Source organism: Tauraco erythrolophus, chromosome 20, assembly GCF_009769465.1.
Source record: "Tauraco erythrolophus isolate bTauEry1 chromosome 20, bTauEry1.pri, whole genome shotgun sequence".
NCBI classification, from domain to species: domain Eukaryota; kingdom Metazoa; phylum Chordata; class Aves; order Musophagiformes; family Musophagidae; genus Tauraco; species Tauraco erythrolophus.
In genome coordinates, this window is record NC_141484.1 from 8,059,647 (window position 1) to 8,074,102 (window position 14,456).

General features: G+C 62.0%; 2 protein-coding genes across 2 annotated transcripts; both read right to left on the reverse strand.

Annotated features, from left to right (window-relative positions):
• Window positions 1-402: 402 nt before the first annotated feature.
• TRIM47 (tripartite motif containing 47) lies at window positions 403-7,497 on the reverse strand. The gene is made up of 6 exons (XM_086624051.1): window positions 6,778-7,497; window positions 4,823-4,918; window positions 4,031-4,261; window positions 3,248-3,443; window positions 2,477-2,551; window positions 403-1,265 (listed from the first exon to the last, which is right to left on the reverse strand). Exons 1-6 carry the CDS (start codon window positions 7,495-7,497, stop codon window positions 640-642), a joined length of 1,944 nt encoding a protein of 647 aa, XP_086480177.1. The 3' UTR covers window positions 403-639.
• Window positions 7,498-8,993: 1,496 nt separating this feature from the next.
• TRIM65 (tripartite motif containing 65) lies at window positions 8,994-14,138 on the reverse strand. Its single transcript, XM_009980754.2, has 6 exons — window positions 13,652-14,138; window positions 12,479-12,574; window positions 12,171-12,404; window positions 11,539-11,710; window positions 11,138-11,218; window positions 8,994-9,988 (listed from the first exon to the last, which is right to left on the reverse strand). The coding sequence occupies exons 1-6, from the start codon at window positions 14,087-14,089 to the stop codon at window positions 9,456-9,458; spliced, it is 1,554 nt and encodes a 517-aa protein (XP_009979056.2). The 5' UTR covers window positions 14,090-14,138; the 3' UTR covers window positions 8,994-9,455.
• Window positions 14,139-14,456: the final 318 nt, after the last annotated feature.

Below are 14,456 nucleotides of genomic sequence, written 5' to 3' on the forward strand. Positions count from 1 at the left end.
AGCACCCTGCTCACTCACCCACGCCACGGCGCAACGGTGACACCGGCACCGGGCAGGCGACCATGTCCACTTTGGGGCTTCGCCCGGTCCGTGCTGGGTTTGCGACTCCAAAGGCACTTTGTAAGGAGCACACGGAAGGCGTGGATGAGCCAGCGCTTCCAAAAGCAGCAGCAGCAACAGAGACGGAGACGAGGCACAAAGCAGAGCATCCGCACAGGTCGCCAGGGCGGTGCAAGCAGACAGTAAGGAGAGGGACCGGGCAGCCCGGCAGGTGGCCAAATACAGCTCCGAATCTACACGGCACTTCTCCTGAGCAACGTGCTTTACCAAGAAAGGCTGGATCATGGTCCCCGACATCCAAGGGAAGCCGAGGGGCAGGGAAGAGCACAGAGACTCACCCGAGTTCACTCAGCAGCCCAGCGGCGGAGCCAGCACTTGGATCCAGCTCCTTCCTGGCTCCCAGCCTGTGGCTCTGCCCGCCCGACGCCTTCGGCCAGCCCCGGGTCACCGACGGCCCGGAGCGAGGAAGGAGGACTGCCACAGAGAAATACAACGCTACCAAACAGAAGCCGCGACAGCAGCGATACGCCGCAGGAGAGACTTTTTTGGGGTCTTCCCGTGCTCCGGCTCTCCGGGCGGTTACCTACGCTTTAGCACCGAAACGCAATCTTTCTTCAGCGGCCCAATCTGCAGGTGGGCATCGACGCTCTCCAGGAAGAAGGCTGGTTTCAGCTTGCACAAGAAAAGAGAGGCGAATTGGTGGTTGATCTTGTTCTGGAAGGGGTCTAACTGACCCTTGGTGAAATGAGAGACCTTGAGCTGCTGCAGGCAGGTCATCTTGGAGTCCTTGACTCCGTAGAATGTCAGAGCCTTCTCCGAATACTCCAGGAAGACCCCAATTGTGTGGAAAAACGGCTGCTGGATGACAGACTCAAAGCCACCAAACCAGGCCACGTAGTTCTGTCCGTTCCACTGCAGGCAGCAGGACTTCTCGTTCCGCCCCAGGCGCCCGCGGTTGTAGGACTCCTGAGGGTCGAAGTCCTCAGCAATGACGCCGATGCTGACCCAGCCGTCGATGAGCTCCACCTCCCAGTAGTAGTTGCCCCGGTTCATGAGGTTCACACCCAGCACCTGCTCACAGTTGATGAAGCGGGTCGGGCTCTCCGGGTAGGGGATGGGGCACAGCACCCGCTTGGCCCCTTTGGTGCCAAACAGCTGGATGAACTTGTCAGCCGTGTCACTGTCCAGGTCAATGATGAAGGCAACTGTGTGGGGCAAGAAGGAGACATGAGGATGAGGAGGGAAACGGGAGGAAATCCCCCCAGCCCACCTCACACTGATCCCCTGCTCCAGCCTTTGGCGATTAGCACAATCCTTTCTGACTTCCACCATCATCACCCTGTCCCCTTGCTCTCAAATGCCACGGCCAATTTCAGCCAATGAGGATAAGGGGTTGAAAGAGGTGATAAGCAGGATGAATACAGGTAACCGGGCAGAGCAGAGAACAGAGGGGCTGCTTGATGAGCTCAACCATGATACCAGACATTGGAGAATCCACATGACAGAGTGGTAGTAGGAACATCCCCTATAAAAGCGGGTTTCAGGCAATCCCAGGCAAACACAGCAGGGAGGGACCCCAAGAAGGCAGGAGAAGGGCCAGGCACGTCACAGCTACAAACCTCAGCTGCCAGGGAAGCAGAGGCAGCCCCAGCGTGTGGGGCCACGAGAGAACCACCACTGGATCCCGAACGGAGGGGATATCCAGCAGGAACAGCCCTGGACACGTATCGCTGCCGTTTGCACTGCAGGTCTGGACCCATGGCATGTCCAAACCCTATGGCATGGGCACAGCACACTCCACTTGAGCCTGGGCTTCGCTGCGCAGCTCCCAGCGGGATGCACGGTGCTGCCGAGGCAGATCTTGTCCCCTGTGGATATCTCAGTGGGTAGCCCCACGTGCCCTGTACAGCCAGGGAGGGATGCGCGGGGTGCTGGAGCCCAAGCCCAGCCCTGCACCCTCCAGCCTCCACCCCTTCCACCACGCTGTCTCTGCTCAGCCGCTGAATTATCCCTCCACTCCACTCGCTGCTGGTGGAGCTGACCCTCGCCAGGCTGCTGCTCTGCAGCAAACAGGGCAGACACACAAACTCTGATCTAATTTAACGGAAGATCCAATTCGTCAAGGGCTGGAAGGCAGCAGAAATTGCACGGTACGCCCGCAGTCCTCCTGGCAGCTGGTCCGGCAGAGCCAGAGACAAGGGGAAAAAAAAAGTCACCTAAACAGATGAGGGCCGTTGTCAGGAAAGCCAGGAGCCTTCCTTGTTGGCTGAGCAATATTTCCTCCGGTGGCGGCAGCTCCTGCCAGCCGTCGGCGCGGGACCAGCGCTGGCCGGGCATGCGGGAAGGAGCCGGTGGGAGAGAGGAAAGGGAAGATGGACCTTAGCAACAACTGTCAAAGCAACAGTCCCTCACTTACATTTCAGGAAGTAATCACGGCTCTCCAGGCAGGCGGGATTGTTTGACTTCTCTGGAAATCGGGACTCGGCCAAGGCTGCAGAGACAGGGACAGAAGGGTTTGCCAGCAGCCAAGAAACCGAAGCTACAAAGAAGGGTGTTACTGAGCATCGCCCCCGCCCGATGCCCCGATGGTACCCAGGTGCTGCGGCCCCCAAGTGCCAGCCGGCATCCCCAGCTCCCCCTGCACATCCCTGCCAGCTCGGACACGAGAAAGGACGGATGCCACCTCTGCCATCTCAGGGAGGTGGGAAGGCGGGGCAAGGAACAGGCTGCAATTCCCATGGGCATCCAAGAACATGAGAGAGAGGAGAGAACTCAGGCTAAACGAGAGAGCGCGGGAGAAAGCTGCCACGGTGGCTTTTGAACCCTGGCAGGTTTGGGAGACCCATGAAGAGAACGGTCTATCCTGCGAAGAAAGAGTCCCCTTTCACGGGAGGCCACTTTGGCCACTTGCCCCCTCCCACAGAGCCCTGCCTAGCTCCCAGGCTGTTTGTTGCCTCTCCAGCCTCCGGTCTCCGTGGAAAAATTCATAAAACCTCAAGGACGAGGCGTAAGCCCAGACAGGGATTGTGCAACGTGCAGTGCGACCGCGCCGGCAGCTTCCAGGGCTGGTGGGACAGGGGCCAGTGCTTGCTGAAGCCATCGAGCCTCGCAGGCATCTCCCACCTACGCAGGAAGGATGGAGGGGGACGGGGTGAGCGCCGGGCAGAGGGGCTGGGTGGACACAAACCTTCCTCCGTCTTCTGGAAACACAGCCCATCCATTCCTTTCCCCTGCAAGTGGTCCCACTGGTTTTTGCAGGCAGCGGACAGCATGTCCTTCACGGCACCCACGGCTTGGGTGCAGTTGGTGAAGTTGAGGTCATTCTGGAAGCTCAGAGCCGGGGAGAAGTTTTCTTCCATGGCTACTTTTAAGGCCTGAAATTCCTGAGCCAAAAAGGCAGAGTTTCAGGAGGTTTCAAACAAGCTGAAGTTGTCTCGTGTTCCACAACCCCACCCTGCCCCAGAGGATTTGGGAACTGGCAGCGCGTAGGACTTGGCCCAAAGACAGCCCAGCGTAAGGGAGGAGCGTGCTTTCCCAGCCACGCGTTCCTGGTGCCTTCTCTTCACTCCCTTTCAAACCTGGACCCAGACCATGCCCACCTCGCATGGGGCAGCATCTCCTCCCTAAAAGGTTCCCTCTTGCTGGGCTGCTGCGGAGGTGGGGTTGCTGGATGGGGGACAGTGGGGCGCCCCAACCTCTCGCTCTCTGCCCCCCACGCCCAGGTACCCATCCTGGGCAGCACATCAGCTTCTCCTGAGTCATGGCCAGAATTGAGGTAGAGGTGATGGAGGAGAAGGTCCTGGCTGCCCGGTGTCCCCAGTAGTGGGGAGGGGAGAAGACTGTGCCAACAGAAGTGGGACTCTGCAGCCCTCATGTCCCAGGGCTCCTGGCACCCACCATGGGAAACGGGACAAAACCCCAAAAGACAACGTCATCGGCTCCTTCTCCTCGCCCCATCCCACCCGGGCACCTGGAGGAAGTAGATGGTGTCGGTGCTGGGGACGTTCTCCAGGTTTTGCTTGCACTGGGCCAGCTTGGCTCGCCTCTCCTCCTTCCAGCGGAGATCGGCCTCGGCCTCCCCCAGCATGGAGCGCTCCCCGTCCTCGATGAAAGCGGCCACCTCCTTGTGGAAGGTCGCCAGCACCTCGGAGGCTTCTGCAAAGAGCTTCTCCACTCTTTCCCTCTCCTTCGTGGCGGCACCCTGGGCGCAGGGAGAGAGGGGTTGGGGTCACCTCCTGCACACGAGGGTAGGGGCAAGCGCCCTTGTCCCCTGCCCAGCACCCAGTTCTCAGCTCTGCAGAGTCCCCCTGACACCCCGTAACCCCCTTCACCCGAGAGCTCAGAGCACGTTACAACCCAGGCGTCAAGAGACCTGGTCGGGCACAGCTGCTTACTGCTCCACCACGTCTCATGTCCCCAGGTGGTGAAGAGACGTGTTTGCACCAGGGCCAAAGGGGACCAAAACCCCTGTGAGCCTGGGCAGAGAAGGCGCAAGAGCCAGCGGACGCCCTGGTATGGTCCTTGCCCTGTTCCTCCTTCCAGGTTGCAAACAAAAGCAACCAGAGATGCCGTGAGGGTGAGCAGAGACAAGGAGCAAGAACCCTCAGGGATCCTCTCCAGGGTCACCACCATTTACGGAGCACTTGCTCCCCTGTGAGCATCACCTCTACACCCCACGTGCCCCAAAACCTCACGGCCTCTTCGCCTCTGCTCGCCAGCCCAGCAGCGCTGCGCTAATGGAGCGAAGCCTTCGCAGAGTCACCTTAATGAGCTCCACCATCTTCTTGGCCTGCGCGATGGTGACTGCCAGCTCCTCCAGCTCATTCTCCGCAGCACTGAGGAATTTGGCTTGTTGGGTCTGGGGAAGCAAAGGACAAATGCTGAGCTGTGCATCCCAATCCCGGCAGCAGGGAGGCGCAGGGGAATCCAGCCTCTCCCTAAATTCAGCCCACAGCCCCATCTCTGATGGTGACCTTGCCATCGGGGTGACCTTTGGGTGAAGGGTACAAGGGGAATCACGAGTTGTTTGCCTGTTTTCCTCCCCTGCAACATCCAACCTGCAAAAATCCCTTCTCACCCGGTTGGAAAACTAAAGGAGCAGCCGGGCTGCACAGAGCCATGCCCAGCTCCATGCTCCACACCCTGCTCCCAGCGGAAACCAAATAAAATAGGAATTTGAAAATAAAACTATCGGGCAGTGATTGCAGCAAGCACAGCTGAGCCCCGTGCTCTTAGTGTGTATCCCAAAGCTGGGGAAAATCCGCCTGGGATGGGTGCGGAAGCTGACAGGCAGACCCAGAGCACTCGGAAACGCAGCGCTGAGTCTCCTGGGCATTTGTCGTTGGGAGCAAAGCAAAGCAGCTCGGGAGCACGGCGTGCTGCGCGGCTGCAAAGGAAGCATCGTCCAATGGCGGCGTTTCCTGACACGCTATTGTTAGCGCCAGCCATTGCCCGTCACGAGGACGGGTCCCTGGGGAGCCAGGAGGGCACTGCACTCCCCAATCCAGGCAGCTCCCCGCCTGATGCTCGGCCCTGGCCCAGCTCCTGGTGCCCGGCGAGGGGACACAGGCACTCTCCCGTCCATCCTTCCCACCCACAGCGCGCGGGCGGTGGCAGAGGGCAGCGCAGAGGCCGTGCAGGCGACATCGAGCAGCGCCTGCCAGGGCCCAACAGCTCCTCGGGGCTGGGATCACACGCGCCTTCTATTTTAAGGCTCCAGATGACTAATAACGCCGGCAAAAGGGTTTTCCCGCAGTCCTAAGAACCCATGAGGGAGCGGGAGGTGGCTCAGGGTGCTGCTGTCCTCCCTGCCAGCGTGTCCACAGCCCCCAGGCCCTCCCCTGGAAAAATGAAACCCCCACAAGGTCCCCAAATGCCCTGTGCCAACACCAGGATGCCATCACACAGGGAGCCTCGCAGAGGCCCCACGCACTCGAGGCAGCAGTGCCCAGGAAGGCAGCACTGCACTGGGCTGGGAGCCCCGGCTCCTGGGGAGGCTCGTGGGTAGGAATTTGGAAGGTGACTCAACCGCATTTGGGAATCTGGGAACAGGAGTGACGGAAAAAACCCGGCTGCCAAAACGCCAGGACACAAAGGGCTGGTGGAGCGGGAGCGGCAGCCGGGCAGGTTGCCAGCGCGGGGAGAAAAACCGCCTTGATGAAGTTATGGGAACGAGACGGAGAAGACGGGTGCCCTGTGACCATGGGGGCGGCCAAGACGGGGTGTCCCAGGTGCCCTCGCCCCCAGCCCTACACCCATGGGGATTGTGAGTTCAGCCCTGCAGTGGAACCAAACCTCACGGGCTGGCTGGCAGTAGGTCTGCCCCTAATGCCTGTGCCCACCCCACAGGGTGCCCTGATCGCACAGCACCCTGTCTCCTCATGCCGGGGTGGGGTCCCATGTGGAGACAGGGCTGCAGCACCCACCTGGCACAGGGCGTCCACCAGTGCCACCCGCACACCACCCACGCAGGGATAGGTCCCCCATGGGCATGTGGGTGCCACACGAACCCCTCCCAGAGGTGCTGCACCTCACCCCACCCAGGACACCCGCTGGCACCGCGCCCCACACGGACACCCCCACACCAGGGTTAGGTCCCACGTGAGGATACGGGTGCAGCGCCCATCCCACCCAGCGCATCCCACCAGCACAGCGCCCGCCGGGGCGATCCCCACCTGGGGACCCCCACGCACCCCCAATCTCCCCCGCCCCACGCACCTCCTTGTGCTCGCGCTCCTGCTCGAGGGGCACCACGTCGTGGGCGCGATGCTCGTGGGCGCGGCAGCGGGCGCAGACGCAGGTTTGCTCGGCGCGGCAGAAGCCGTCGAGGGGCTGGAGGTGGCGGGGGCAGAGCCCCTCCTCCAGCCGCCGCAGCGGGGCTACCAGGCGGTGGGCGCGGAAGGCGGGGGCGCGGCGGTGGGGCTCCAGGTGGGCTCCGCAGAAGGAGGCCAGGCAGACCAGGCACGACCGCGCCGCCGCCGCCCGCGACCCCGCCGGGCACACGTCGCACAGCACCGCCGCTCCTTCCTCCCCCGCCGCATCCTCTTCCTCGGCTCCCGGTGCCATCGGGGACTCGGTGGCTGGGGACGGGGGGGACGAACCGGCGGAGGCGGCGGCGGCGGCCGCCAGCAGCGGCAGCACCTCGCAGAGGGCGCGGTTCTTGCGGAGCCGCAAGGCTGCGGGGACGGGCTCCTGGCAAAGCGGGCAGCGGGCGGCCCCGCCCGCCCCGCCGCTGCCGTCGGGGGGGCCCGGCCGCTGGCGGAGCGCCCCCAGGCAGCCCTGGCAGAAGTTGTGCCCGCACGGCACCGTCACCGGGTCCTTCAGGAGGTCGAGGCAGATGGGGCAGCCGAAGGGGCCGTCGGGCAGCCCCGGAGCCGCCAGCGCCAGCCGCAACGCCGCGGCGGAGGACGGCGGGGCGCTCCCGGGCGCGGTCTCCATCCCTGAGCGACCCGACCAGCCGACCCCGCTGCCCGCCCCGGCCCCGGCCCCGGCCCCGGCCCCCGCCCCGGCGGGAGGCGGGCGGCCGCCGCGCCCCGCCCGCCCGCCCGCTCCGCCTCCCCGCGCCCGGAGCTGCTGCTGCCGCCACCCTGGGGCTCCGCTTCCCCCTGTTGCTGGGGTTCTGCTGCCTCCCGGGGGTCTGACCCCCCCCAACACCCCCCGGGACCTGATCCCCGTCACCTCCCTCCCTGGGGGTGGTCTCAGTCCAGAAAGCTGCTCTCCCCGTCGGGCATCTGGTCTCTCTCCCGGGCATCTGCTGCCTTCTGGGAGACCTGCCCCCCCGGGGCAATGCCACCCTGCTGAGGATGCACTGTCTCCCACCCAGGGTCTACTGCCTCCTAAAGGATCGGCCCCACTGGGATCTGGACCCCCCCGGGGTTCTGCTGCCCCCAAATCTCCCGCCCAGGGAAGACGTTGTCAGCCTATGCCAATCCCCCTCCCAGGGGTCTGCTGACCCCCCTGAGCATTCCCTGCCCCCCCCGGGATCCACTGCCTCTAAACGTGTTGCCACCCAACTGCCCCCCAGGAGCTGCTCCCCATCCTGGGGCCACATGGAGGGTCCCTGAGCCCCCCAGTACCTCGGTGCAGGTGTTTTCCTGCCAGCCCTTGAGCCCATGAACCCATGTCAGCCATTCCCATGGGCAAAACGGGCTGTGGTGCCCAGGTCCTGGCCCAGTCCCTCTTCCCTCTTCTTCCAGGGCTCAGCCGGAGCTGGCAGGCACCAGGCAGGGATGGGGCTGGGGAGACACCAAATTGCTTTTGATATGAGGATCTGCCTGGTAACGTGGGATCTGCAGATGCCTCCTGTGCAGGGTACACAGACAATTTTTTAGCTTGGGTAAGTTTCCAGGTCCCCGCTGGCCCAAGGTCCCACCCAAGGACAGGGCTGAGGGGAGCAGGGAGGTGTGGAGGGAAGGAGGAAGCACAGCAAAACAAATCACATCTGTCCCCGAAGAAAGGAATTGATCCTTTTAAGTCTTTTTTCTCCAAAGGAAACAAGCTGATGTGATTCATTCCCTGCATGTTCGCCTGCACATCCCCAGCACCTTTGAACCCAGTGCCCAGTTTCACCCCGTTAGCTCTCACCAGCATCCCCGCGGGAGCCAGGGGAAGATGCCAGATCCGCAGTCTTGCCCTTGGAAAAGCTTCAATCAAAGCTTCGGATTTTCTTCTGTGCCGGATCAACCTTGGGGCAGAGCTGTAGGAAACCAGGTTTCCTTATTGCAGCGTTACTGTAAATAAAACACCTTCCATTTCTGCCGCTGGCTGGTCCCCGCTGCCAGCCTCGTGAGGACATGGAGGGGCAGGATGGGGCCCTGCAGGGATGGGTGCGGGAGCAGGGCCACCCAGCTCACCCACCCCCAGTGCCGCTTGGTCCCACAGCTCCCACCAGCACTGAGGTCAAACCAGTAGGAAAATAAAGCTTTATTGGGGAAAGCAGCTTCGTACAAAGAGCAACAGCAGGATGGCACCCCAAAAAGTTGCTCTGCCACATCTGAGAGTGGCAAGAGGGGACCGGGAGGGGCTGGGGGAGCAGGACCTGCCTATCTGTGGGGCTGGGGGAGCACAGGGCTCCCTCCACGTTGCTCCACAGCACCCGTGGCTGCAGCACTCCCCTCCAGGGTCCCCTTCACCCCAAATCTCCTCCAGGCTTGGGAGGTTTGGCCGGGATGGGAGGGAGAGGAAAAAAATCTACTTTTTTCCCCCCTCCCTCTCCCCTTCCCTCGCCCAGTCTGCATGGACGGGCACCCGCATGCGTCCCTGCGCTCCGCGAGGGCTCAGCCCTCAGCCCCGCACCCTTTCCCCTGCCCTAACTCGTGTCACCAGCGTGGCATTTGCGTATATAAATCAGACAAGGTAATTTGCACATCCTAGCGGAGCAGCGCGGCGGCTCCGGCTCAGTCCCTCTGGCACAGCGTCACCGCTCGCCCCTCGCACAGCCAAAAGACGGGGTAGAGGGGCTCGGTGAAGACATTGTGGAAGGAATGGATGAGCCGCGTCGTCTGCCCGAGGCCGTAGAAGGAGAGGAGCCCCTTGCCGTAATCCAGGCTGACCCCCAGGTTCTTATACAGCCGCTCCTGGATTTTCTCCGCCCGGCCCTGGTGCCAGCCCAGGTAGCAATCCTCCCGCACCTGCAGCCCCCACGAGCCCCCATCCAGCCCGATGGTGAACTTGTGGCCCTGCTGCCGCTGCCGGGGGAGGCTGCGGTAGGTCACCCCCAGGATGACGGAGTGGCTGGAGATCTTCACCTCCCAGTAGTGGCGGCCGTGGCCGTAGCCCTGCGTGCACAGCACCTGCCAGGGCTCGAAGCGGGGGCCCCCGTCCTGCTGCTCACAGACGGTGCCAGTACCGTGCTTGGCTTTCCGGTTACCTTTCAACAGCTCCAGGTACTTGTTGGCCGTCTCGGGATCGAAGGTCAGGTTGCGGTGGTCTGGGAAGAGCAATGGCATGGATGGGGTTGAAATGCTTCATCGGACCTTCATGTCCTTGGCATGAGCCCCCCCAACAGTGACGCAGTTTAAGCTGCGTAGGGCTGGCTCCCAGAACAGAAGGGAATAAGTTGGAGCACGTTTGGAGGGGAGGAGGAGCGGGTGAGGTGGGATACCTGCCCGCTCGCCTGCCAGAAGGAATGGAAACCACCCAGAAAGAGCCGTGGAAGCACCAAAACGCGATGCCTCACGCAGCCCAGCTCACAGCCCGCGTGGAGGGGCTCCTGCCTGCTGCCCATAAATCACAGTTTTCTTCCTATTAATAACCCTGAGAATGTTTTGTGCAGCCTGATGGAAGGAACCCTTACAGCTCCCATAGGCATCCATTGCCTCCCTGGCAAGAGCGACACTGCAAACATGCCCTAAACGTCACCCAACACTCTTCCCAGCAGGGAGGAGATGAGAAAAGGAGCGTTAAGGAAATCCCTAAGGAACTGGAGTGGGATGGGCCCAGGGAGAGAAGGAGACATGAAGGACTGGGAGTGCTGGGGTCAGATCCCTGGATAGAGAGTAACGACTGCAGGCAGGGGGTCTGCAGGCAGGCGGTCTGTGGGCAGGGGGTCCGCGGGCAGAGGGTCTGCACTGGTGCTGTGCCATACGAGGCAGCTGGGGCAGCCCATGGCACATCCCTGTGGGTGCTGGCTCGCTGGCTGCTGACGTTGTCTGCCCGCCTGCGGGAAAGCGCTGTGTCTAAATATGGGTCGTTGGGAACAGGCACGTCGCTCCTGCCCGGGCGAGATGCCCAAGGCGGGTGAAAAGGAGAGGATGGAGACGGAGCAAGGTCTGGGGCAGCAACCGACCCAGTGCCAAGCACTGGCAGCCCCAGTTTCCACAGAAAAGTGTTCCCCAGTGCCGCTAATGCTCCTGACGAACCCCTTTCCAGCCACGCAGTGTCCCCCAGCCCATTCACCCCGGCCCTGCAACACCATTCTCCACATTCAGGGAGAAGGGTTGGAAGAGGCAGGGAAGGAGCCCCTGTCACTGCAACCACGCCACCCTCCTCCCAGGGAAGAGCTCGGCTTGGCAAAACCTCTGCCTGCTGGGTGCCCTGGTGGGGTGCTGTCCCTCCAGACCCGCCCTGTGCTCCTCACCCTTCAGAAGCTCAGCTCGGAGCTCACACTCGGGGAGAGGGGCCACCACCTTCATCACCGTCTCCTGGGGATGCACCGGACCTGTGGAGGACGAGGACAGGCATGTTGAGTGATGCCACCCAAAAACTTGTCCCTTCCTGGCTTCGATGGGAGGAGGAGGAATTCCATCGTATCCAAGCCTGAGAGCGGGCACGTGCTACCGCAGCTTGGCATTGCCAGCAAGGAGGGGCCACAGGGAAGCCACCCAGCTCATTCCACACCATTGACGCCCATCTGCTGAATGGTAGATCCATGTCCCCATCCCAACCCCCTGCCCCTGGCAGCTGTGTCCCAAGCACAGTGACACAGGCCAGGCTGTGGTTCAGGATGACTTGGAGCCCTTTGAGCAGAAGGGTTGTTACCTTGTCCAATGGGATCAGGGGCTTTGGGAGCCACAGAGCCGGGCGGGTTCTCCAGCAGGAGCCTGGAGATGTTGGTGAGGATCTCAGTGATGGGCTTCATCACACCGGCCACATCAAACTCCCCAGGGAGCAGCACCTCTGGGCTCTCTGGAGAGGGGAGCAGGGGGAACTCCTGCAGACAGACACACAGACACCCATGCAGTGGCCTGGGGAGGATCGGCAGCTCTGAATCCCATCCATACATGTCCCATCTCCCCAGTGGGTGACGGGGCCATCCCTAAAATGTCCGCCGTGAGCTGTGGCTGGAGCACAGGACAGGGGACAGCCGCAGGGTGACCGTGAGGCTGCAGGGAGCAGAGGAGCTGCAGCACAAGATCTCATATCTTGCTTGTGGTGGAAGAGCCTTGCTGAGAGGTTTGGGGGTGGGAGATGCTTCCCATGGCCCTGTGGGCAACACCATCGGCTCCGATCCTGCATCACCTCCCAAACTTTTCAGGGATCCCCTCGAAAGCAGCTCTTCCCCGCAGCCCCAGCACACCCCGTAGCTGGGCTGAGGATGCGCCCATCCCCCCTGGGGAAGGGGTGGACCATGTCTCTGCCTTCACCAAAAGGGTGCGGGGCCGGGACGGTACCTGGAGGAAGGTCCTGTGGTCAGTGCAGGTGAGCAGGCGCTGAGCCCTCTCCCTGTGCTGGCCCAGCACATCCAGCCGGTCCTTCAGGAGGCTCCAGTCCTCCCCTACGCGCTCCAGCGCTGCCAACTGCTCTTGCTCAATCCTGGCCACCGTCCGCCACTGGAAATCCTCCAGGGCTTCCCGCAGGAGGGTGAATTTGCTCAGAATCACTGATTTGAGCCCCTCGGAGGAGTCCTGGGCAGGGAAGAGCCGTGAGAGCCAGCACGCTCCCACCCACACGCCCGGCACGGAGATGGCCGCAACGTTACCTTGATGCTGCGTGTTTGCTCCTCCAGCTCCTGTATCGCCCGCTCGATCCTCTCCGATTCCTCCTCGGCTTTTTCCAGGGACTCCTTCAGAAGTGCCTGCAAAGGGACCACCAACATCCCGCAGTACTGCACGCTGCTGCCCACCCAGCCCCGGGCGCCCGCACAGGGCCGCAGGATGAGGCTTGCAGGGAAGGAGCAGGCTTGGGAAGGGGAGAGGCTGTGTCCAGGGTCACGGAGAAGTGAAACCCTGTGCTGCCTTTCACCCCTTCATTAGCCATTTCCTCTGGATCAGGGGGTGCCATGGTTTAACCCCAACCAGCAACTAAACACCACGCAGCTGCTCACTCGCTCCTTCCCCCACAGTGGGATGGGGAAGAGAGTTGGAAAAAACTTGTTGAGTTGAGATAAAGACACTTTAATAGGACAGCAAAGGAAGAGAAAAAAATAAAACTAGAATATACAAGGCAAGTAATGCACAGTGCGGTTGCTCACCACCCACTGCCCGATGCCCAGCTCGTCCCCGAACAGCGATCCCACCCCCTGGACAACTGTCCCCCAGTTTATATACTGAGCATGACGCCATATGGTATGAAACATCCCTTTGGCCAGTTTGGAGCAGCTGTCCTGGCTCTGCTCCCTCCCAGCTTCTTGTGCACTTCCTCGCTGGCAGAGCACGGGAAGCTGAAAAGCCCCTGACTTGGCACAGGCATTACTTAGCACAACAAAACCATCAGTGTGGTGTGGCACTATTCTCACCCTAAATCCCAAACGCAGCACCGTGCCAGCTACTTGGAAGAAAATTAACTCTATCCCAGCTGAAATGAGGACAAGGGGGTCACAAACACACGTGGCACCGTTCACCTGGTGCTGCTGGATTTACCCAGCTCTGCTGCTCCCCACAGCCACCACTTTCTCAGGGAGCCACTGGGTGCTGGTGGCATCTCTCCAGCCAGAGTCCGTGCCAGCCCCCTGTTCAGCTGAGGCCGGGCACAGCTCGGCATATGGAGGCACATCACATCCCCACAGCATGGGGGCTGGAACTAGATGATCTTTGAGGTCCCTTCCAACCCAAACCATTCTACGATTCTGATTCTATGTCGTGCCGTGCCCGAGCTGCTGCATCTCCCCCTACACCCCCACCACCACCCCGGTTCTGCCACCCATCATCCCCACCTCCTTTTTAGAGCGCTCCTCCTCGAAGAGCACCCTCCGGTGCCACTGGCACTGCCGGATGGTGCAGACGCAGCAGATGCATCGCCGCTCGTCCTCGCAGTAGAGCTCCAGCAGGCGCCCGTGCTGCGGGCAAAGCTCACCACAGGCCACCTCGCCCCTCTCGCTGCCTGGGACCCGCACCTCACCCTCCCGTGCCAGCTCCACCACGCTGCACAGGGTGACGTTCTTCTCCAGCTGCGGGCGCCGCTCGAAGCCCCTGCGGCACTCGGGGCACACGTAGCCCTTCTTGGCCTCAGTGGGCACCTGCTCTTGCTTGTGCCAATGGTCGTTGATGCAACGCTTGCAGAAGTTGTGCCCACAGGGCAAGGTGACAGGCACCCTGAACAGCTCCAGGCAGATGGAACACACCAGCGTCTCCTCCAGCTTCTGCGACGCCATCCTGCCTGCGCCAAGATCAGGGCGACACGGGGAAAGGAACCGCGGAAAAAGAAACTCAGCTGTGCAGAGGAGGAAGAGATGGTGACGCTGAGCCCAGAGGCGGGTCAGGGCTCCGAGCCAGGCGTGCTTTTAAAGATACACCCAGTGGGTGCCCCCTTGGCCACATCGGCTGTGCCACACGCTGAGGAAATGACAGGGAGGGTTGGAGCTGCCCCCCCCCGGGGATGGGGAGGGCTGTGAAGCACAGCGGGAGGCTCCGGAGAGGATGGAACTCGGCAGCGACAGCACAGGGAGACGCACACCAGAGGCTGCCGAGGTTCAGCGCAACGTGTGTTTCCGTGGGGGTGTTTGCACGGGCGCGCGTACG

What these genes read in the sequence shown, in the direction of transcription:
- TRIM47 (XM_086624051.1), bottom strand. Translation starts at nt 7,497, where the DNA reads ATGGAGACCGCGCCCGGGAGCGCCCCGCCGTCCTCCGCCGCGGCGTTG. An exon ending in ACACCATCTACTTCCTCCAG is followed by an intron (nt 3,444 to 4,030) that starts GTGCCCGGGTGG and finishes TTTTTGGCTCAG; the next exon opens with GAATTTCAGGCCTTAAAAGT. An exon ending in TTTCCAGAAGACGGAGGAAG is followed by an intron (nt 2,552 to 3,247) that starts GTTTGTGTCCAC and finishes CTGTCTCTGCAG; the next exon opens with CCTTGGCCGAGTCCCGATTT.
- TRIM65 (XM_009980754.2), bottom strand. Translation starts at nt 14,089, where the DNA reads ATGGCGTCGCAGAAGCTGGAGGAGACGCTGGTGTGTTCCATCTGCCTG. An exon ending in AGGAGCGCTCTAAAAAGGAG is followed by an intron (nt 12,575 to 13,651) that starts GTGGGGATGATG and finishes GTCCCTTTGCAG; the next exon opens with GCACTTCTGAAGGAGTCCCT. An exon ending in ACCACAGGACCTTCCTCCAG is followed by an intron (nt 11,711 to 12,170) that starts GTACCGTCCCGG and finishes GTCTGTCTGCAG; the next exon opens with GAGTTCCCCCTGCTCCCCTC.